The following is a 22,001-nucleotide window of genomic DNA, read 5'->3' as shown; positions in this document are numbered from 1 at the left end:
AGAAATTTATTTTATTTATTTTAATTTGTTATTATTTACAAAATTCGTTTGTGTTTTACTTGTTTTCATTTATTGATTTTGTTTTGAACGATTTGGTAAAATTATATAACAATGATGAGAAACAAAACTTGTTGACAACAGTATTATTCCTCTAAATTGTTTTATCTTGCCTTAAATATGTTTTTAATTTCTCAAGTTTTAGTGAATTTTAAAATTAGTCATCTTCGAAATTTTATATTAATTTAGTCATTCATCTTTAGGAATATGTAAATTTAGTCTTTCTTATCCAATTTTATTAAGTTTAATTGACATTTTAAACGCATTTTATGATAATATTTGAGTTAACATTGAAACTAAAATGTGTCAAACGGTGTAAACAATTCAAATACTATCATGAAATGCGTTTGGAATGTCAGATAAATTTAACAAAATTTGGTTTAAAGGACTAAATTCATGCATTTTTAAATATGAAGGACTAAATTGATCAAACTTTTTGAAGAAGGAACTAATTCTAAATTTTACTGAAACTTAAGAGAAAAAACATATATAACTCTTTTATCATTTATAAAATTTGTTTTCTTAAAAAGGTACATACATGTTCAAGACAAAATAATTGGCAATTGCATTGCATGAAGAAGAAAAACTCATAACGAAGATTATTAGCATTGTTGTATAGCCATAGAAAAACGATGGATTTACAATGCCGAAAACATCACGTGTTGGTATGGTGATCGAGTTTGAAATTCAGCACTTGTTCTTTATTCTGATTTAAAATTCAAACTACTATAGCATAGCTACAAAAAGTAGGAGAAAAACTTTCCTTAGAAAGTGCCAATTGGTAAGTAAAGCTAATTATTGCTTCAAGAGCATGGATTCAAGCCCAACTACTACTCCCCAAACTCAACCTTTAAATGCACAAGCACACTGTGGACCAATAAAACTAGTATTTTGAATTTCATTTTTATTCAAACCAAAACTACTTCCAATAGTTTTTCTATTCTCTATGTTTTTAACATTCATAAGATTGTGAATAGTGATTTTCATTGACTAATAATTATTTTATAGGTACCGATGGAATCCAAGTGTATATGAAATGAATGAATTTTGGAAAATTAACGTAACAATCTGCAACGGATATAATAAAGTTGAACTCTTTTTTTTCACTTTGTTTATGTCTGTTTCATTCATCAAACAATAGCCGTTGTTGGTGGCTTACAGACAAAAAAGTCTTTTACCTTTTGTTCTTGGGAAGATTATGCATGGATGTAGAATAAGGGAGAAACATTTGAAAGCTTAAACCAATATAAACCAAAAATATATTGAAAAACATGCCATATTCTACTAAAAATATATGATAAAGAAAAAAAATAATGATATTTTGACTCACTTTTAACCTATCACTTTAATTACTCTTCAATTATTTATTTTAATTTTTTTAGTGATGTGATGTAATGATCTAAAAATAATTGAAATAATAAATTAAAAATGGGTTAAAAATGAAAAAAAAATAATTATAAAAAAAATTCCTGATAATCTGAATATGTCAAACAATTACTCATTATAGTTACAACTTTTACTTAAAGAAGAACTCAAAGAGATAATAATCTGAATATGTCAGAGGTAAGAGGTAATATGTGTATACTTTATACCACTCTAACCATCTTAACATTGAAATTGATAAATTAGTATGACAAATTTGATTTGTAAGGTAAACTTCTAATATCATATTAGAAAATTTTATTGAACAATGGATAATATTATTTTTGGATGAATATTTAATAACAAATCATAAGGATGTGATGAGAAAAATAGAAAGTGTATATGTAATAATTACATTGCTTTAAAATAAAAAAGGCTTCTGATATGCTAATACAATTCACAAACACATCTACATGAATATTGATGAACATGTAATCGTGTAGGAAAATACATGATAGGGCTTTTATATTTCATTATATTTGAAGAAGCATTTCTTGAACAAAAATGGAACTACACGTGTGATCGTTCCACGGTGAGGTGGATAGGACCTTTATACCCACCATTCGGTTTTTGAGTTAAAGATGTATTACATTAAATTTAAATTAAACCAAGAACTATCAATTCACAATTCTATTTATATTCAAATATATATACCTAATTCAACTGTTTCATTCATTACAAAGGAAACTTCTATCCTTCCTTTCAATTAATGATATGCCCTTTTATGAAAAAATTGTACTTCAATTTTACTAATACTAGGGCAGAGACAACCACTCAGTGTCTCTCTATTTTTTAAATAAAAAAGAAGAAAACTAAAATAGTTGAAGATTATATGCATGTAAATCAAATATAAGGATACAAGAGGAAAGAGAGAAAATAACAATATAATATAAGATAATAAGACGACAACCCTTTAATTTGAAAGAGAACAATAAATTTTTTAAAAGTAAGTAATAATATAAGAGTTAAATATGTTTGTGATTTTTTACTTTTGTAAAAATTGTAATTAGTTTTTTTTTTGAATTTTTAGACTAATTCAATTTTTCACCTTTTAATATCTAAAAATAGGTACATTTAATTATTTTAATCAAATTTTATTAAATTTATATGACATTTTACACGTATTTTTTAACAAATATTTAAACAAAAATATGTTAACAGTGTAAATAATTCAAATATTATCATAAAAATGTTTATAATATTAAATAAATTTAATAAAATTTGATTAAAAAATATTAAATCCACATATTTTTATAATTGAAAGATTAAATTATACTTAAACTAAAAAATTGTAATTGAATTTCATTGCGATTGTTTATAAGATGCAGATAGAATTCGAAAATATGAATTAAAAATATATTACAAAAAGTTTATAAATTATAGGAGATATTCACAATTAATTTTTAATAATAAAAGTAAAAAATAGATTAAAAAATAAAAATTATAAACATCTTTTTAAAAGAATTTGATATGAAAAGAGATAAAATAAAAAAGAAATAAAGCCATTTATACAAAATCTAGCCATTTTTGAAGCAACCGATAAGTTACTAGAACAATTGATGTGATACAAAAGATATTTTTATAGTTATTCCCGAATATTTATATTCTATGAATGACATGAATATGAAACAAGTACATGAGTAAGAAACTAAATAGATAATAAACTAAGTAATTTGAAAATAATATACACATATTTTATTTGTGATAAGTAAGGAAAAAAAATAGAAAACTATGTCAACGTACACAATTTAAAGTGTTGAAAGTTTGTAAGAATATTTTATATTTTTAATGTCACAAAAATAAATGTTGATAAAATATAAAGATTTTGAGGTAATTTATAAGACATATTTAATAAATTTCTTAAAAGTAAGTAATTATTAAAATTATAAAAGGGAAACAAAAAAATTCTATGGAGATTCATGTAGTAGTAAGTACTCACTAATATTAAACAGAAATTAGAAAGTGTAATATATGTTGGGAGTAAAACAAAAGTTCAAACTAAGTTTAAATTGTTTAGTATTATTTTGAACGTAACCACAAATTTGAGTTACTCAGAGAGCGAAAGTCAGAGAGACGTTGGTATGTCATGTGACGTGGCACTTCACACTTCAAATTTGGAACACAGAGTGAGTGAGAGAGAGAGAGCAAGAAACCACAACAACAACTGTTGAGTAACACAAACCTTTTCCCCAAAAGCTAACATTGTTCTTCATTTCATCGTCTTTTCCACGGTGCTGTGTCCACAGCAACCTCAACGGTCCCTTCATACACGATAATCTATAAAACCCACCTCCCAACTTCCTTTGTTTTTCAAACTCCTTCACTGTTACGGCAGGAACTGTTACTGTCGCTGTGTTGGGACATGTCGAAGGAGAGTGAGCCATCATTTGGGTGATTTTCGTTCAAAAAGCAAGGCTTTTCTGCTCAGGAAAGTTGTTCAAGATGGAGGCTTTATGCAACAGGGATGAAAATTTTCAGAAGAAAAAAGAAGGGCTTCCTTCTTCTGCCAGTGATTCAGCTCAAGAACTCAAAGGGTGTGCTTCTCCTCCTCTTGGCTGGCCTATTCGGAAGGCTACACTCTCCAAATGCCGCAAATCAGATGAGAAAGAAAATGAACCTGTTTCTCACTTGGAAGATACGAAATTTACCAGCATCAGTTCAAAAATGGCAGGTAAGAATATTTTCTGTACTGAAAGACTGGACAAAGTTTAAAAATTCACTCTCAATTTTTGAATTTTGATGACTCTATGAAGGCTGGGTAAGGACTGAAAGATTATCATTTCAACTTTGCCGGGTTTGGTTGTTAGTATTTATTTGGCCTTTTTCTAACTGCTGGGAAATAATGTTGGATCAGGAATCGATGCTATGAAGGAAAGGTTTGCAAAATTACTGCTTGGGGAAGATATGTCAGGATCTGGGAAAGGAGTCTGCAGTGCTTTGGCTATCTCAAATGCCATTACAAATCTGTGTGGTATGCTTTGTCTGTAACACACGCTGGATTGACAAAATTTTCAAATTTTCCTTTAATGGTTTGAATTTAAATTCGAATTTAATGCAACTTGTAGCCACTGTATTTGGGCAATTATGGAGACTAGAACCTGTTCCATGTGAAAAGAAAGAAATGTGGCGGAGGGAGATGGAATGGCTTGTAAGTGTTAGTGATCACATTGTTGAGTTAATACCTTCTTGGCAGACATTTCCAGATGGAAGTAAGCTAGAGGTATAATTAGATTGAATTCTCATATACAAATTCAATTTTCTTTTGAATAAAGAGCTCTCTACTTTGTAAGTAACTAAAACTAAAACAAGTTTTTCAATTTTGATGTTTATATATTGTGCATTCTGCAGGTAATGACTTGCAGACCAAGGTCAGATCTTTTTATGAATCTTCCAGCTCTACGCAAACTCGACAACATGCTTCTTGTGAGTGTTGAATCTTATTCTTTCGTGGTGTGCTAGTGGAGGAACTGCTCTGACATTCTCATGTAAACTTATCTTCATTACAGGAAATTTTAGATAGTTGCAAAGATATGGAGTTTTGGTATGTTGATCAAGGAATTGTAGCCCAAGATGCAGAGGGTTCAGCTTCGTTTTGCAAAAGAATTCAGCGACAAGAGGATAAGTGGTGGCTCCCTGTACCTCGTGTGCCCCCTGCTGGCCTCAGTGAGAACTCGAGAAAGCAGTTGAATCACACAAGAGAATGTGCAAGCCAAATTCTAAAAGCTGCCATGGCTATCAACAATGGTGCTTTAGCTGAAATGGAAGTTCCTGAGTCATACTTGGAAACTCTTCCCAAGGTATGATTATTTTCCACATAAATAGAAGTTGATGTTAGTATATGATTAATACAAATGATAAAAAAAAAGGTAAATTTATTTAGTGTCAACCAAATAGTTGTTATCACACCTCTATGATTAGATGGGAACCTAAAGAACTTTTAGACAATCACTCTGTCACGATATTCTAATTGAAATTCCACTGCAAGTAAACGTTCATAGAACGTGTAATCAGCTTTTTTTGATCATCTAAAATATAGTATACTATATACTGTATGCATTGCTAAAATCTAGTTGAAAGTTCTCTGCTGACTTATATAACATTGTGGTGAAATTTAAACTGGTTTTCACAAAGGGATTTTCCAACATTGTTAAACTTTCAGAATGGAAGAACTTGTTTGGGGGATTTTGTTTACCATTACATTACATCAGAGAAATTCTCTCCAGAGTGTCTCCTTGATTGTCTAGACCTCTCCTCGGAGCATGTGGCACTAGAGATTGCAAACCGTGTTGAAGCCTCAATATATGTGTGGCGTAGAAGAGCTCACTCTAAACCCCCACCTAATCCTAACCGTTCAACTACAAAGTCATCGTGGGAAATTGTGAAGGACTTCATGGCTGATGGAGACAAGAGAGAACTACTAGCAGAAAGAGCTGAAAATGTTCTAATTTCATTGAAGCAAAAGTATCCTGGTCTAACTCAAACCACCTTGGATACCAGCAAGATCCAGTGCAACAAGGTTGTTCCATGCTTCTATTTCCTTATTTTCATCAAGCTTTTGCACTCTTTTCTCTCAAAGCCTTTCACATTAACACATCTTATTTCATTTGAAACATTCAGGATGTTGGAAAATCCATACTAGAGAGCTATTCAAGAGTTTTGGAGAGCATGGCGTTCAACATTGTAGCTCGCATAGACGATTTGCTATATGTGGATGACTTGACCAAACATTCAGATAGGTTTCCATTGGTTCCAATGAAAGTGTCTGTCTCAGGCACTCCTCACAAAGCAGTTGGCACACCAAGCTTTTCTCCTGCTCCACCACTCATTAGTTCTGCAAGGGGAGAGAGATCTCCTTTCCTCAACAACAACATTAACAACAACAACAACAACAACAACATCATGAAACCTCAACGTCGTGGCTTTGGGGTGAGAAGAGTACTATCGAATTATCTTGGTGCAGAATCAAAAGAAACAAAGAATTTTAGCAGTTCAACTGTGGTGGTGAATGGTTCTAACCCATACCCAAGCAGCAATAAAACAGAACAGGTAGAACATCATAAGAAGCCACATGCCATAAATGGCAAGACAAAATGACTGGTGGGGCTTTTTACCGTAAAACAACCATATCCTTATATCATTTATTGGTAGCATATGTTGTTTGTTGAGTCCTAAAGATGTTCTGTTGTTAGTTGAGAATAGAAGTGTGAAGTTGTTGGGATTATTATTTGCAGTCTTCAGCTGAAATCCGACAAGGGTAAGTTCAGGACCAATTGTATCGATTAGGAGATTGTATTTAGTGTAGATCATTTATCTAATGTATTTAGAGGACATGGTTTTCAGTGTTCCTTCAAAATGGTTTTCAGTGTTTAGAGGCCATGTCTCTTGGTTTTTCTTCCATCATATCATGCCTGAATTTTTCATCCCAATTTTTTTTTATCAGTTCAATTTTTATTAATTTGGTGTTCAATATTTCGTAAAATCTTCACTTTAGAAAATTAGCAGTTTTCTTTCAAGCACATTATTGTCTTTTATACTGATTTTTCGAAGGTATTCTATAATTTGAATATTAGAAGACGGACGTAATTTATAGATGCTATATAAATTTTTTTTGACGCACTACATCGTCATTTTTACCTCTTGCTGTTTCTGTTTTTTCTGTATATACTCATCTTATAAATATATGTCGAAATGGAGAAAACAAATTCATTCTGATGATGAACAAAATTTTTCTTTGAAAACAGAAGAATTTTAAACTTTAAATTAATTTTAACCACAAGAAATAATGATCTAATTTTCTCAATTAAAATATTTTTTTAATTTATTAAACTAATCGCATTATTTAATAATTATAAATTTTTTTCTCGTTTCCCTTCAATATGCTTTCCCTTGATCCTCCAGAAGAACCTGTAAGCCTAAATGTATCCTTTATTTAATTATAGTGAAATAACTATATTCATATACACCTTAAATGCACTTTAATGATAAAAGGATCTCATAAACTTTTAAATGTCGCTACTTTTATGCCTTTAGAGACTACTATGAGTTTTTATTTTTCCAAAATATGTGTAGATGGACATTTTCTGTGATAAATCTGGATTCATTTGAAGCAACCAATATATTTTTTTTCTTGTGTTATTTGAAGCTTTTGAATTGGAATTTGTTACAATGGATCGGAAACTCTAACGCAAAGTATTCAGGGACACAATTGAAGGTTTATCTAAAAGTTTTTCAGAGATCCTTGGTAAACATATTATGCAGACAATGAAATAACTTTTCGATCAGTATATACTACAATTGGTGTTCTAACTTGAAAAGTGCCATCATCCCAAACCAGAGAGGCAGAGAGTATATCTGCATTAACACTCCCTTCAATTATCACTGAGAATGACTTCTTCTGTCCAATTGATGTGAAGGATAGAACATTTGGTTTCACCTGAATATCCAGCAAAGATGGTGATACCACTTTGGCTCTGTAACGAGACCTTTCTGATCCCACATTTGTAACCGTTCTATGATAAACACGACTGAAAGATGAGACATTTACGTACAGAGCAAATGATGGGAGATTGAGGTCATACACAGCTTCTTTCTTGGCATGTTTACTACATCTGCTATGATCTGTAGTGAGTATTCGAAGCATTTTATCTGTATAACCCTCTCCACACAAGAACTTCACATAATCTGCTTCACCAATATCGTACACTAAACCAGGATTTACTGCTTTAATAGGATTAACTTGTCCCGCACCATATGCAAATTCAGCTTCAGGATTAAGAGTAGGACTCATTGGTGTAGCTGTTAATTGGGGTTGTAACAGAGAAAGTCACACTTGGTCGATTAATTCGAAGCATAACAAGAAAAAGTGGTGAAGAAATACTCCTTTTTTCAAATATGTATACGTTTTCTGAAACAATTATATTGAAAAATATCTTGAAGATGCAGAACAAACTTTACCTGTGGTCATTAATGCAGACTTGATCATAGCAGGGGACCAATTGGGGTGAAAAGATTTGACATATGCAGCAGATGCAGCTGCATGAGGGCAAGCCATTGAAGTGCCAGACTCTATGTTGTATTGCACTGCTCTTTTGTCACCTTTAAATGTTGAAATTGGATACAGTGGAGACCATGCAGCTAGAATGTTAACGCCCGGAGCAGCAAGATCAGGCTACAATATCATGAAATAATACGTATCAGCATTTTCAGGTTGAAGATGACGATTTCACGTAGATTTTAGATTTACCTTGAGAGTGTTTGGCGTAATTGGATTTGGACCTCTTGATGAAAACGAAACTACGAAAGGGGTTTGTGAGTCATTGTCTTCGTCACTCCTGAATATTGTAGCAGTTGAATTTCTGCGAATTGGGAAGCATATACCGAATAAGCCAGTGATCTCAGAAGAAGAAAAAAAAAATTACAAATAACAACACATGAAGCTATACCTCGATGAAATCATGTAAGAATGTACGAGGTTAAAGTTCCTTAGACTAATGAAAGCTGCGGGTAGTGCATATGTTGTTGGCCCATCTTTTGGATCAGTGGCTCCAACAAGAATCCCAGCAGCCCCAGACAAAACCCCCACATCGCTAGGAGACGTAATTCTGTCACACAGAACGATCTTTCCTTTTACTAAATGTTTATCCACAGTGCCGTCGGAGCAAAACCTGACCAGTAAAATTCTAAATTTAAATCCACATTTTTTTTCTAAATAGACAAGGAAAAATAAAAAATCACGTATGGATCAATATTCTGATACCTGGATTCGGAACTATTGTATCCGTCCGCAGTATTTGGTACATCTCCGGCGTATATCAGTGGAAACATTTTGTTTTTTAGATCAAAAGTGTTAATTGTAACCCCCTGCACACAAAGCAGAGCCATTCATAAGAAAAAACAGTTTCAAGCAGGTTGGAGTATTATTAAAATAAGGTACCTCAAGAACTATGCCATTGCCCAATTGCACTTTGGTGAGGAACTTTCTGTCAATGGTGCTAGCAGCTACAGAGAGTATCCAAGGTGGGTAAGTGGTCATAGAGGAAAATCGAGGACCCAAATTATTGGCTGAATTTGACGTTAATATGCCTCTCTTCATTGCATGGAAACTTCCTATATCATACGCACTTTGGAAATAGGGATGTATCTCTATGTTGTTGTAGCCGGTTGAAATGGAGATTATATCAACTCCATCAGCAATTGCTTCATCAAATGCTGCTAGGGTTTCAGCTGCGGGACAACCTATTTTGAGCCAACATGTTTTGTATATTGCAATGCGTGCTGATGGAACTCCTCCACGTGCTGTTCCTGAGGCAAAGCCTAGTAGACTCGCAGACTTAACCAAATTTCCAGCAATTGTTGATGCAGTGTGTGACCCGTGGCCTTGTGCATCTCTCGGAGATATGATATCGTCTTTTCCATAGTCACCTTCAATGTTGATATACTTTGCTCCAATTATTTTGCTGCATATACAAGTGCCAACAAGCTTTAGTAAAAAATGCATTTATTTATAAGGACTACTGAAATCATTAGCAGGACTTACTTGTTGCAAGTAAAGTTGTGGCATGATCCCTTCCATTTGGTTGGTGGAGGACCAAATCCTTCGTCACTGAAGCTCTTCGACTCTGGCCAAACTCCTGTGTCTATTACTCCAACAATTATGTCACTCTCAAAACTTGTTCTTAGGATTTTCTGTGAAAGGCCTATGAAGTCCCATGATCTAGTTGTGTGCGGATGACTCTTCTTGTTTGGGAAAACAGAGACAACACTGTCCATTTCTGTCACAATACGGTAGTATTAACGCCTTGTTTTTTCTTCCTAAAACGTAAGTAATATATTTGAGATTAAAAGGGATATTATAGTACCTGCCATTCTTCCCGCTTCCTCTTGCGTTAACTTGATAACAAATCCATTAAAGCTTTTCTTGTAACTATGAAGTATAGCTTTTGGTTCAAAGTCGCTGGAAAAATGTACCTTAAGAGAGTTATTATTTTCTTTTTGTTTTGAACGCGTTTATCATACAACCATGATTAAACTATGAACATAAATTATAGCATTCAACCTGCCAAGAACTTTTTGTGCCATGGTCATATGAAGAGAAGGTAAGGATGTGGAGTCCATGCCCTTAGGGTGGTCACCCATGTAGACAATGTAAGTCTGGATTCAGAAAATGAAAATATGAAATTAAAGAGATGAACTTTTGAACACCAAAGTGAAAAATGCAAAGCTAAAAAATAATAGGAAAAAGTATATAACGAAAGAATGCTTATATGTATTTGCCTTTCTATCTTTCTCGGAATATGTCTGATTAATTATCAGACTGAAGATGAGTGTTAAAAGAAGGCTAAGCCTTAAAGAAATCATGTTCACACAGAAGATCAAGATGAGAAGCTTAAAATTGTTTCAGGAGTTGATGAATGTGTTCATGGCGGTTCGAGCGAAGATTATTTATGGTGGAGGATAGTGAACTTTGCCTGTGGCTTTCAAAATCGTTGCACAGGAGTAATCAACAATGGCTATAAGCTTTCCTGTGTAAAAGTGACCTATGAGTTCTTTATTGTTTACAACTGTTAAACTTTTTCAGTTTACACTTATTCATCCTGATAATCTAATATAGTTCTATATAATACTATATAATACGAAGAATTACTACGTGATTCTAAGTTATCTTTCTTTGTAAAGAATAAGTATTAAATGCATTAGGTTTATACCTTATTTTTTAAAGAATTATTGGGTGATTTAGATTGCGTTATTAGTTTTGACTAATAATTATATGAAATATTAAATGTTATAGTTTATAGGGAGATCTAGAGTGTATGAAAAAGTATTTAAAAATGTTAATTTTACTCCAGACCTATAATAATTAATATTGACTTCTAAAAACATAATTAGCTTAACTCGAGTGTGTGGTTTTCTACTTTATCTTCCATTATGTTTTTTTTTTCTTTTTTCTTTTTTCATTTTTAACGATGAAATTATCTTATATCATGTTTATGTTTCGTATCTCATCATAATTAGTTTTTGGTTTAATTACATTTTTTCAGCTTAGTTTTAGTATTTCTACTCATTTTGTTACTGAACTTTTTTTTTGGCTCAATATAAGATATTGATTTTAAAATTAAACGTATGCGTGACTCTTCTTTTTCGTATGCAATGTTGATCTTTGATGCAAACAACACCAGTTCCTGGTTAACAAATGTGCCCCATTTTATGGTTGTCATTTTCCATCACACAGTGAGCAACATGATTAGTTACATAATGTGATTTGATTGCCATGAATTAGTAAAATATATTTCATGTTTGAATAGTTTACAGTATTTTTTCAGAAGTAATATTTTTTAAAATATATCAAATTATTTTTATATTCTATTTCACTTGGTTTTTAAAATATTTATTAGTGTCCTTTACCAGACTAAATTAACTAACTCAGTAATATTAGAAAATTAGTTATTATATATCTAATAGTATTGAGTTTATTACATTTAATCATGTAAGTAAACAATAATTAAATAAATAGCCGATCTCAATAATTTTCAAAATATATTTAAAGTAAGTATAATTTTAATCTTTAATCTTCATGTAATAAGCTTGTGATATTTTACTTTATCTTTCTCCTACACACGTATTACGTTCTTTTATCTTTTATCTGAATAAATATATGAAAGAAGTACATCGTTTTTAATTCCTAATATTACTTTACAACAGATGATACTGGATCAAAATTATATGGACATAATATAATTTTTTTTTTCCACACACATACTTATTAGTGTATTGATTGTTGCTCAAATAATTTTTCATGTTTGTGTTCATTTCTGGCCAAATCATCATTCATGTTTGCCATCAAGTGCAAGAGTCACTCGTCTTATATTGCTTGTAGGTACGTAACCAATAAGAGGAAGAAAACCAACATGCAGCACTTTCGTGACATAACATGCTTGTGATCACATGTATATGTAGAACAATGATTAAGTAGCCAATGGTTTTATTTATTTTAGTAGTTATATATGTTGTTGATTATACAAGAATGTCATTTTAAATATTTTAAATATAGTGAAAGAATTAATAAAAAAACTGTGTTTTATTTTCTTTATTTTCGTAGTTCTTGTCGACCGAGATATATTCATATTACACTAATTTTCTGTCTAAGCTAATGTATTAGGTAATTTTAGTGTCCACTTTTCACTTCTTCGGTAAATAAGTTCTCTTCAAGTACAGGTGCTAAAGAGTTCTCTTCTGGTGTGGATAGTATGACTTCTGCCAGGGAGTCTACAAAGACACTTGAATGTTCAAATTAGTTACTGACAACAAGATAATGAAATTGCAATAAATGGTACCATTAACCTACTCCATGAATAATGACTATTTATCATATTTGGATGGTTCTTTGGATGGTTCTGCTTGTTGGGTTTAGGCTTTACAGAATTATCTTATTTTAGGATTTTTCAATGTGTTTACTGATCCTTAATCCTTATGTGATTCGTCCTTTATGTATACGTGGATTCATATCACAAGAGTAATATATATGTCCTTATAGCTTCTTGGTGCATGTTGAAATATCCTCGGCCTTCCCGAAGGCTGAAGTGTACTAAGTATATGTATATATAGAGATGTCAAAAATATCCGTACTCACGGGTATCTGCAAATAAAATTCGTAATGGGTAGGAAACGGATATTAAAAATGGATACCCGCTATCTGCGGGTACGAGTATTTTTTATACCCGCATGTTAACGGGACGGGTATGGGTATCATAGTATCCGTACCCGTGGATACCCGTACCCGCTAAACTTTAATTCACAAAAATACCCTTATATATATATATATATATATATATATATATATATATATTAATTAGTAAACAACATTCTGACATAATCTTTTCTAAGTTGCACATCTTGTCTTATCTTCTATTTTCATTCTTCCAGCTTTAAGTATTGGTACGTTGTCTTCTTTCGAGTGCACTTCTTGACATTCTTCTCTTTCCCTTCTTTGAAATTTGACATATACATCAAACCCTATATAGACAGTAACGTTTATAGTATGCCTGTTGTCAAATGATGGAATCAAAATAAGAATATTTGGCACGTGTCAGTTGAGGTTTATTATTTGATTAATTTTCAGAAATCAATCGGAGAAGATGGGCTCGTTGATCAAAACACTAATTAAAGAATTTTCATTTGTTCAATGTCATTTTATATTTATTTTTATAATTATTTGGACTTGTATGGACTTGAGTTTGTTTGAACTTTATTTAAAATTTATAACAGTGGTGTATTTTATTTTATTTTATTTGAATTTATGATTAAACATTTATTTTAGAAATAATTTTGTAAATACTCGCGGATACCCATGGATACCCGCGGATATAAAAAAATAGACGGGTACCCGTATAACGGATACCTGACGGATATAAGTACAGGTACGAGACAAATATTTATCCAGCGAGTAGGGTACTACTCGTACCCTACCCGTCCCGTTGACATCCCTATATATATATACTCTTCCCTCATAGTCAAACCGTATTAGTTGAAAGTCAATAAAAAAAATAAAAAAATATTAATATATTATTAACATACTAGATTTTCTTTGGAACTGACTTTGGTTATAACAGTTATTTATTTTTCAGTTTTTCTCTTCTACAGGGTATTTATTTATGTACCTATTCGTAATAGACTTGATAAAAAATTTCTAATATGATTTTTATCACACATATTTGATTATTAAGAAATAATAGCACAACTTTATAACACAATAGTATTTCGTGAGTTCTTACCATTTAAAATACGGATAATGATACAATGCCCCGTTTTTTTGATCCCCAAAGTTATCCACCTACGTGGCAGTTAATATTTTAATATTTTTAAAGCAGACGGGAAATGGAGGCAGCGGTTTGGGAAAGTTAGCGTGAAGTGCACGCGCTTTGATTGGACAAACTTTTTAAAAAAACACATTGGGCATTCTATTTTCCCTCGTTTCTTCCCCTCAACTTTCTTCTTCCCGTCAACTTTCTTCTTCTCCTCAACTTTCTTCTTCGAGCAGAGACGCAGAAAGGCATTTCAATCGCAAGGCTTTGTCTTCCCAAAAAAGCTATCGTTCCATAAAGATTGGTGTTGTGGGTCACAGTGGAAGCGGATAGCGGAGGTGTGGAGAGTGGTTTGGGTTGTTGGAGGCGGCGGCTTCCGCGAAAAGTGGTGGGTACCGTTCGATTCATTGGTTGGGCGCTCTCTTGTTGGCGTATTTGTTGGTTGATTAAGGTCATTGACGGAACGAAGATTTCTCCGGTAGGTTATCATGGAAAACCCCTTTTCGAAGATTTAATGTGGTTTTTTTTTTACTTAGCATGTTGTGCCATTTTGCCATTAGAATTGATAACTACAGTGAAACCCCAAAATGTGCGTATAGGGTTCTTTTGGTTTATCTACTCGTCCATTGTTAATATTGATGGTTTTGTCAGGGTTGGGATGATCCATATGTCCCTCGCACACATAAGGTGTTCTGAAGTGGAAATACCCTATAATGCACTCTGTTCATTTCGTCTGTGAGGTTGTCCAAGTATTTGTTCCGAAGTTCAAAATTTAAATTAGTTGATTTGGTGTTATATTCTTTTGTAATATGACAATTTGTTGATGATGCCTTTGTTGGATTGTTGATTCCCGTCATATGAAGTAATTAGCCATATGAAGTAATTTCTCCAATTGGACATGTGAAGTTTATTTTTGATTCCCGTCATAACAGGTTGTTGTATTTGTGAAGTAATTTATGATTCCTTGATTTGTGAAGTGTATTTTTTGTTGAATTTGTTTTGTTGTGATTCCTTATTGTATTATTATTAAATTTTTATAGGTTGTTGATGAATCATGGCTGGAAAGAGTAGGAAAGATAAAGTTTTAGAACAGGAACGAGTAAGTGTTTTGGGTATGTTATTAAATTGTGAATCGGACAAGAAGCCATCTTTTGAAGTGTAGTGTGTGGACACTCCAATTCAACCTAATGGGTAACTTCTAACATTTTGTGTGTTCAATGAGTGTAATTTAGCACTGCTTAATGATGTCTGAATATTGTGTTGTATTTAATTTCGCAGTCATGACTGTGGGGTCCTAGTATTGAAATTCATAGAGATGTGGGATGGTGTTAGTCAATTTAATGGCAAAGCCCTGCCTGACTACACTACTGTAAGTTGACCGTTATAATATGTTTTATTATTTATTGTTTTTCTTTGAAGATTACAGTTGGTAACATTGTGTTGATGTTTTTAGGAGGAGCTGCAATTAATTAGGCAGAAATTCATTTGTGATTGGGTTTTAAATGAAGATAATGTCCTTCGCGATGAAGTTATTCAGCACTACGATCTGTTGTTGAAGAAATAGCTACTGTGAATGTAGAAATTATAATTCCATCACAAGATTTTTGAGACAATTTTACATAAGGATAGTTAGATTGAGGTAGACAAAGTCAATTATGTTGCCACAATTGTATATATTGTTTAATCATTTGTTGGAGTTAATATGTAGTTTGTACATTGACAGATACATTCATGATGACATGGTAATATAAACATCAATATACTTTAATTTGGGAAGGCAATTGTGCTATTTTCGATTGTATTAGTAAACTTCCAGTACAGCCTGTACAAAAACACAAATTATGTAATGATAGACTAGAAAAACAGTTGCAGTAGTTCCTGTACAAAAACTACAACGTAAAAAGGCACTTATGGAGTCAGAAAAGGACACTTAAATCTCCAACCAGAAAACTTTATTTTTAATTCAATCTTCAATTTGAAATACTTAAAGAAGTTTTATGGTGATGGTTGATGGTGATGGAGATATTTATATGGCCTTTGGATTGTGTCCAAAACACAAATTATGTAATGATAGACTAGAAAAACAGTTGCAGTAGTTCCTGTACAGAAACTACAACGTAAAAAGGCACATATGGAGTCAGGAAAGGACACTTAAATCTCTAACAAGAAAACTTTATTTTTAATTCAATGTTAAATTTCAAATACTTAAAGAAGTTTTATGGTGATGGTTGATGGTGATGGAGATATTTATATGGCCTTTGGATTGTGTCCAAAACACAAATTATGTAATGATAGACTAGAAAAACAGTTGCAGTACTTCCTGTACAAAAATTACAACGTAAAAAGGCACTTATGGAGTCACAAGAGGACACTTAAATCTCGAACCAGAAAACTTTATTTTTAATTCAATCTTCAATTTCAAATACTTATTGAAGTTTTTTGCTGATGATTGATGGTGATGGAATTATTTGGACGACCTTTGGATTATGTCCAAACCATATTTCACGTAATTATACAGTTTAAAAGCAGTTGGAGTACTGCGTGTACAAAACGTAAAACGTAAAAAGGCACTTATGGACTAACAAAAGGACACTTGATTATCGAACTCGAAAAGTTGGTTTTTAAAAAATGTTGATGAACAACAAACATATTGAATCCAATATAGGCAAATCCTGCACGAATTACACAATTCTGGTTTTGTTGCTCATTGCAAAAAACATCAAATGTCATTCACAAACAACAACCACAAAGCTGAGAATGTGTTTGTCAATGTCATCGGAGTTGAATGTGTAGTGTCATATCCACCAAAAAATGTGATATTCATTAAACTTACAACCTGCAAAAAAATAGATTTTGTTAAGTTGAGGAACAATTTGGGGAACAACTCATCAAAATGCCATTTCAATCATCGAACAAGAAAATACGATAATGGGGTTTCATTTCCAGAAAAACATCACAAAAATAGTGGTTTCATTTGGGGAAGAACATCATAAAAATAGGGGTTTGTAATCGGATAGTAAAACATACCAGAGCACCCTTTGATTTGCAGAACAAGAACACTTCAAAGTAGGGCTTCCAATTCGACGCACGAAGCTATGGCAGCAATCCGCACTCTTGCCGCACTCTTGCCGCACTCAAGCCGCATTCAAGCCGCACTCTCGCCACACTCAAGCCGCACTCTCGCCTTTAGTTTAAACCGCAAGTGAAAGTTCTGTTTTTCTAACTTTTCCTTTTTCCTCTCTTGCGCGTGTATCACAACCTCACAATTCACTCCAACTTCTCTCACGCGTTTCTGGTCCCATTTCCTTAAAAATTATTAAAATATTAAGTGCCACGTAGGCGGTTAACTTTGGGGGTCAAAAAAAGGGGACATTCTATCATTATCCTTAAAATACAAACAAACTTTCTTCGCAAACATATGATAATAATTAAGTTTGGAAATATACGGAAGGGACCATTAATCGACTATATTTAAAATAAAATAGACAAAATGATTTATTTTTACTTTTTAAGAAATCATAAGAACAATTCAGTTTGAGAAAAAAAAAATTTGCCTTGTTTAACATTTTTAGTTTGACTCATCATACTGGTAAAACGAAAAACACATCTTATAATGCTTATTTAAAAATAATTCGTTAGCCATTGTAAAAGAAAAGCAGTGATAGTTTTATATGTATACAATTATATTTACAACGAGTGTAAAAGCACATTTTATATCAATTATAAAAACCCTATCTATCTATATATTTATTAATTAAAATAAAAGAACTTTAAAATGTAATTTACAAAAATATTAAAAATGTTAAAATATTATAAAAACAATTATAATTTTATAAAACTAATGTTAAAGAGTTATATGATATATTAATTTAATTTTTGTGAATTTAATTATGATTCATAAATTTTTTAAGATGTTTTTGTAACTTGTATGTATAAAACACATATTATAATTAATATTTTTTTAATTATTGACAATGATATACATATTTTTAAAATAGAAAAATATTTTTTTACTTTTATAATTCAGGATCTTAAGCTTATACATTTATATATGAAATTTCTTTTTAACATGTGACATGTATTTAGTACATAAATTCATAATTTGTCGGAACTCCACTTGTTAAATATTATAACTATATTCTTTTGCATCGGAAAGTGGAAAACTTACTTATCAATAGGTCAATATAGTTTGCAATAATTTGAAAAAAAAATGAATTCTTCATATTTAAAAAAATGACAAATATTTATAATTAATATACTAAAAAGATAATTTAATATATTGTTTGAATCCTCCTTTACCACGTTAATAGTATTAGACTATATTTCGAAATGATTGTCTTCCAAAAGCATATTTACGAGGAAATAACATGTCACTTTTTTAATAAGCAAATAGGTTTAGGGTGAATGATATATATGTACACTCCATTTTTTTGTTCTACGCTTACTTAACACTAATAGAGTTATACTTTTATTTTAAAATATAAAATAATTTAAAAAGAATTAAACAAAAATAAAAAATTTATTTTGTTTATTAATTATTAAATAATTACAGGAAAGTTGAAAGGTAAACATATACAACTTTCCTTATAATGACAAAAAGTGCTCTGCATCAAAAATAATAGTCATGAGTAATGAAAATGAAAACCTATAGCAAAAATTCTCAAATGCTAAAATTAAAAGTCATACAATAGTGAAATGAATAGTCACAAGTCTTATGGCTAAAAAAGGTGATGTCCCTCTCTACATTTATCCAAAACTTCCATTCCCAATCACTTTCTTAATGGGAAAACTATTTAAAATTCCACCCACTATTATTCATTCCATTGTTGTTTGGCCTCCTTCTAAGATGTGAACCCTAGTGGAAGAGACTTATCAACAACACAACAATCAGGACATGACATCCATTATACAATAATACCAATAAGCAAACAAACATCATCATTGGCACCCACATATATTACATTCATCATTACCCCTTTCTAGCTACACTTGAAACCACTTCTTTATTTTCACAAATTTGTGTCATTTTACCCTCCTTAGATTCTTTTACATTTCATAAAGAAAATTGCCTTCACTTTTTTTCTTTTGTTTAGAAAAGGTGTAAGGACTGTATTTTAAAAAGGAAATTTAATTTGTTATATGTTAAATTTTAATTAAATTGCAATGTGCATGTGGGGTATGTGAATGAATTCATTTTAAAATTTAACTAAAGAATAGGAGTGAAAACAGTAAGTATTGAATAATGTAGAAAGCGTGAATAAACTGGTTTCGAGTTTTTGTTGGGTCTTAATGCTGGGCAGAGACAGGTTTTATACATGAAAAAAGGAAAAAGAAAAAAGGTTTTCCTCTTTGTATTATTAAAGGTTAGAACAATTGAGTATTAGAATAGAGAAGCATCTTTAATGAATTGTCTTGGTGTGAGTTGTGATGAAAGAAGATAATTTCTTGAAGGATGTGATATTAAGTTTGAATATCTTAGTAGACTATAGGATGATCATGGATTAAATATTTTTAAAATCGATTCTAAATTCAATAAAATAAATTGAATCTTATATTTACACCCATTTTAATTAGATTAACTTCATTTGTATTTTTTAGCTTAATTTAAATTAAATATATTTTGTCATTTTGAATAAATTTTGGGTCTGATGTAGTGACCTGATCTAACTAGGTTTGGTGAATTGGTTGAACACAAGTCTAATTTGATTTGGCTCAACTAAATTGAACTTGATATGAGTTTTCCTAACCATATCCTGCTTGGACTAACTTGATTGGGTCTAAGATGACTTGACTTGATTTAGACTCGAATTGACTAGGCTTTACATAGTTAAAGGTCAACTCAACTTGAATTAGTCCTAGTCGACTTATGCCAAACTTGGTTTGGTTGACTCACCTTGACCTCCACCAAGCTAATTAGCCTTAATCTCTAACGGTGTTTGACTGTCATTTCTAAATTATTTCTTTTAATTATAAGAACTTAAAATTAAAATAATTATCTCAATTTAAGAGTTTAAAAATATTTATTTTAATATATATTTATATATATATATATATATATATATATATAACTTAATTTTTTAAAAATTAATTTATGAAATAATACTTTTATTCTTTTATAAATCATAATTTAATTTGAAATTGAATTTCCAACCAGAAATACTTTTCTATTTTTATCCCATGTGACGTAACATTTTGCTAATCTATCTTACGTAATCCATAGTTATCTTTCTCTGTTTCGGCCCCAGCTATAAGGTTTTTGTGCAGTTTATCTTTATCTGTTTTGGCTGGTATGAAAAAAGTCTAACTAGCCCCACTACAAAGTTTTCCCACTCTCTCTCTTAGTCAAAATGGTTTGTCCGTCCCCATGTCAACCTCGGAGTCTCCAAAACCACAGACTCTTCGATTTGAAGAGTTGTAACTATCTCAAGTGGACCTATTTAGCCACACTTCACACATTTCTTCGAGTTTGAGGTATATTGGACATTTTATATTCATTAAAGAAAACAATTATAGTATTGTCGAGAACATCGAGAAATGAATCGAATCGAGAAAAGAAAAATATGTTAAATTAAATAAAATCGAGAGGAAGAGCCAAGTAAAAGGTATGGTTAAAATATCGAAAGAATCATAATTGAGATATAGCTGTCAAAATGGGTTGGAATCTGTGAGTCAATCCAGCTCATCACGAGTTCAGGTTGGATTTTTTTACAAATTTCAATACGGGTTGATTTTTTATCCGACTCACTTAGAACCCAGCTCACCCGGGTTGAACCTGTAGTAGGTCGAGCACCAACCCGCAAATAAAAGGTAAGTTGGGTTTTGAATTTTGATCATGTTAGGTTGTTTTTTTTAGCTAACACATAAATAATTTGTATTTTTGTGATTTTAGTTTGTATTTGGATTGTATTAAAGTTTATTTAGATTTTAATTAGAATTATAATTTAGTTTTGACTGAAAAATAAATAAAAAAATTATATTTTTTAATTAAGTGAGTCTGTGAGCCAACCCGTTTAACCCATCAACCCGCGGTGGGCCGTGTCGGGTTTAAGTATTTTTGGCTTGCTAATAAATGAGCTGGGTTAGGTTGACTCATTAAGTGATAAATCTGTGGTGGGTCGAGTCGGATTACCCATTTTGACAACTCTAAATTGAGATAAAAGACAAAGAAAAACTTGATTGAGGTAGAAAAATATTAAGAGAAGGGTAATTGAAACATAGGCCAAGATAAATCGAGAAAAGTTATAGAACGTGTTAATGAAATATTTGAGACTACATGGCTAATTTAAGGTAGTTGATTATTTCAATTTAAGTATTTTTTTTTATATTTTAGTTAAGTAATTGTCAAAAAATGAAAAAAAATGAATATATAGTTCAAATGTAAAAGGAATGACAAATTATGGTTACAATTTTAAATATTTTGTAAACGCTATAAACAAAAAGAAATGACAAATTTAGTATCAGTCGTAACAATTTTGATTACCACTTTCATTTATTTACTTTACAAATTCTTATTCCACCCTTAATAATTTAAATTCGTGCAAACTTTTTATCACCTTTCTCTTCTTCACCTATCATTCTTGGTTTTATCTTTTGTATGCATCCATCATCCCACTTGTTGACAAATAAATAAAAAAACACAAAATGTGATTTTTGAAAAGAAATGTACAAACTATTGCTTGAAATGAATATTACACGAGTATTCAACAATTGAAAGATCTTTGTGAC

The 22,001-nt window shown here is 31.3% G+C and overlaps 2 protein-coding genes across 2 annotated transcripts; one reads left to right on the top strand and one right to left on the bottom strand.

Moving 5' to 3' along the window:
- Positions 1 to 3,613: 3,613 nt before the first annotated feature.
- LOC114193182 (rop guanine nucleotide exchange factor 5-like) lies at positions 3,614 to 6,832 on the top strand. Its single transcript, XM_028082895.1, has 7 exons — positions 3,614 to 4,150; positions 4,334 to 4,450; positions 4,545 to 4,699; positions 4,828 to 4,902; positions 4,986 to 5,276; positions 5,639 to 5,995; positions 6,097 to 6,832. The coding sequence occupies exons 1-7, from the start codon at positions 3,922 to 3,924 to the stop codon at positions 6,571 to 6,573; spliced, it is 1,701 nt and encodes a 566-aa protein (XP_027938696.1). The 5' UTR covers positions 3,614 to 3,921; the 3' UTR covers positions 6,574 to 6,832.
- Positions 6,833 to 7,595: 763 nt separating this feature from the next.
- On the bottom strand, positions 7,596 to 10,941 carry LOC114194088 (cucumisin-like). Its single transcript, XM_028084139.1, has 10 exons — positions 10,753 to 10,941; positions 10,535 to 10,629; positions 10,338 to 10,432; positions 10,016 to 10,250; positions 9,413 to 9,935; positions 9,236 to 9,339; positions 8,922 to 9,143; positions 8,723 to 8,834; positions 8,434 to 8,647; positions 7,596 to 8,274 (listed from the first exon to the last, which is right to left on the bottom strand). Exons 1-10 carry the CDS (start codon positions 10,834 to 10,836, stop codon positions 7,730 to 7,732), a joined length of 2,229 nt encoding a protein of 742 aa, XP_027939940.1. The 5' UTR covers positions 10,837 to 10,941; the 3' UTR covers positions 7,596 to 7,729.
- Positions 10,942 to 22,001: the final 11,060 nt, after the last annotated feature.

The sequence above is a fragment of the Vigna unguiculata genome, chromosome 8 (assembly GCF_004118075.2).
Source record: "Vigna unguiculata cultivar IT97K-499-35 chromosome 8, ASM411807v1, whole genome shotgun sequence".
Taxonomy (NCBI): domain Eukaryota; kingdom Viridiplantae; phylum Streptophyta; class Magnoliopsida; order Fabales; family Fabaceae; genus Vigna; species Vigna unguiculata.
This window is presented reverse-complemented; position numbering and strand designations above follow the sequence as displayed.

Bases quoted from the DNA above. Each gene is read 5' to 3' on its own strand.
- LOC114193182 (XM_028082895.1), top strand. From the start codon at position 3,922: ATGGAGGCTTTATGCAACAGGGATGAAAATTTTCAGAAGAAAAAAGAA. The intron at 4,451-4,544 runs GTATGCTTTGTC...TGCAACTTGTAG, and splicing joins TGCCATTACAAATCTGTGTG to CCACTGTATTTGGGCAATTA. The intron at 4,700-4,827 runs GTATAATTAGAT...TGCATTCTGCAG, and splicing joins CAGATGGAAGTAAGCTAGAG to GTAATGACTTGCAGACCAAG.
- LOC114194088 (XM_028084139.1), bottom strand. From the start codon at position 10,836: ATGATTTCTTTAAGGCTTAGCCTTCTTTTAACACTCATCTTCAGTCTG. The intron at 9,144-9,235 runs GTATCAGAATAT...TTTACTGGTCAG, and splicing joins TACAATAGTTCCGAATCCAG to GTTTTGCTCCGACGGCACTG. The intron at 8,835-8,921 runs GTATAGCTTCAT...CCCAATTCGCAG, and splicing joins TCTTACATGATTTCATCGAG to AAATTCAACTGCTACAATAT.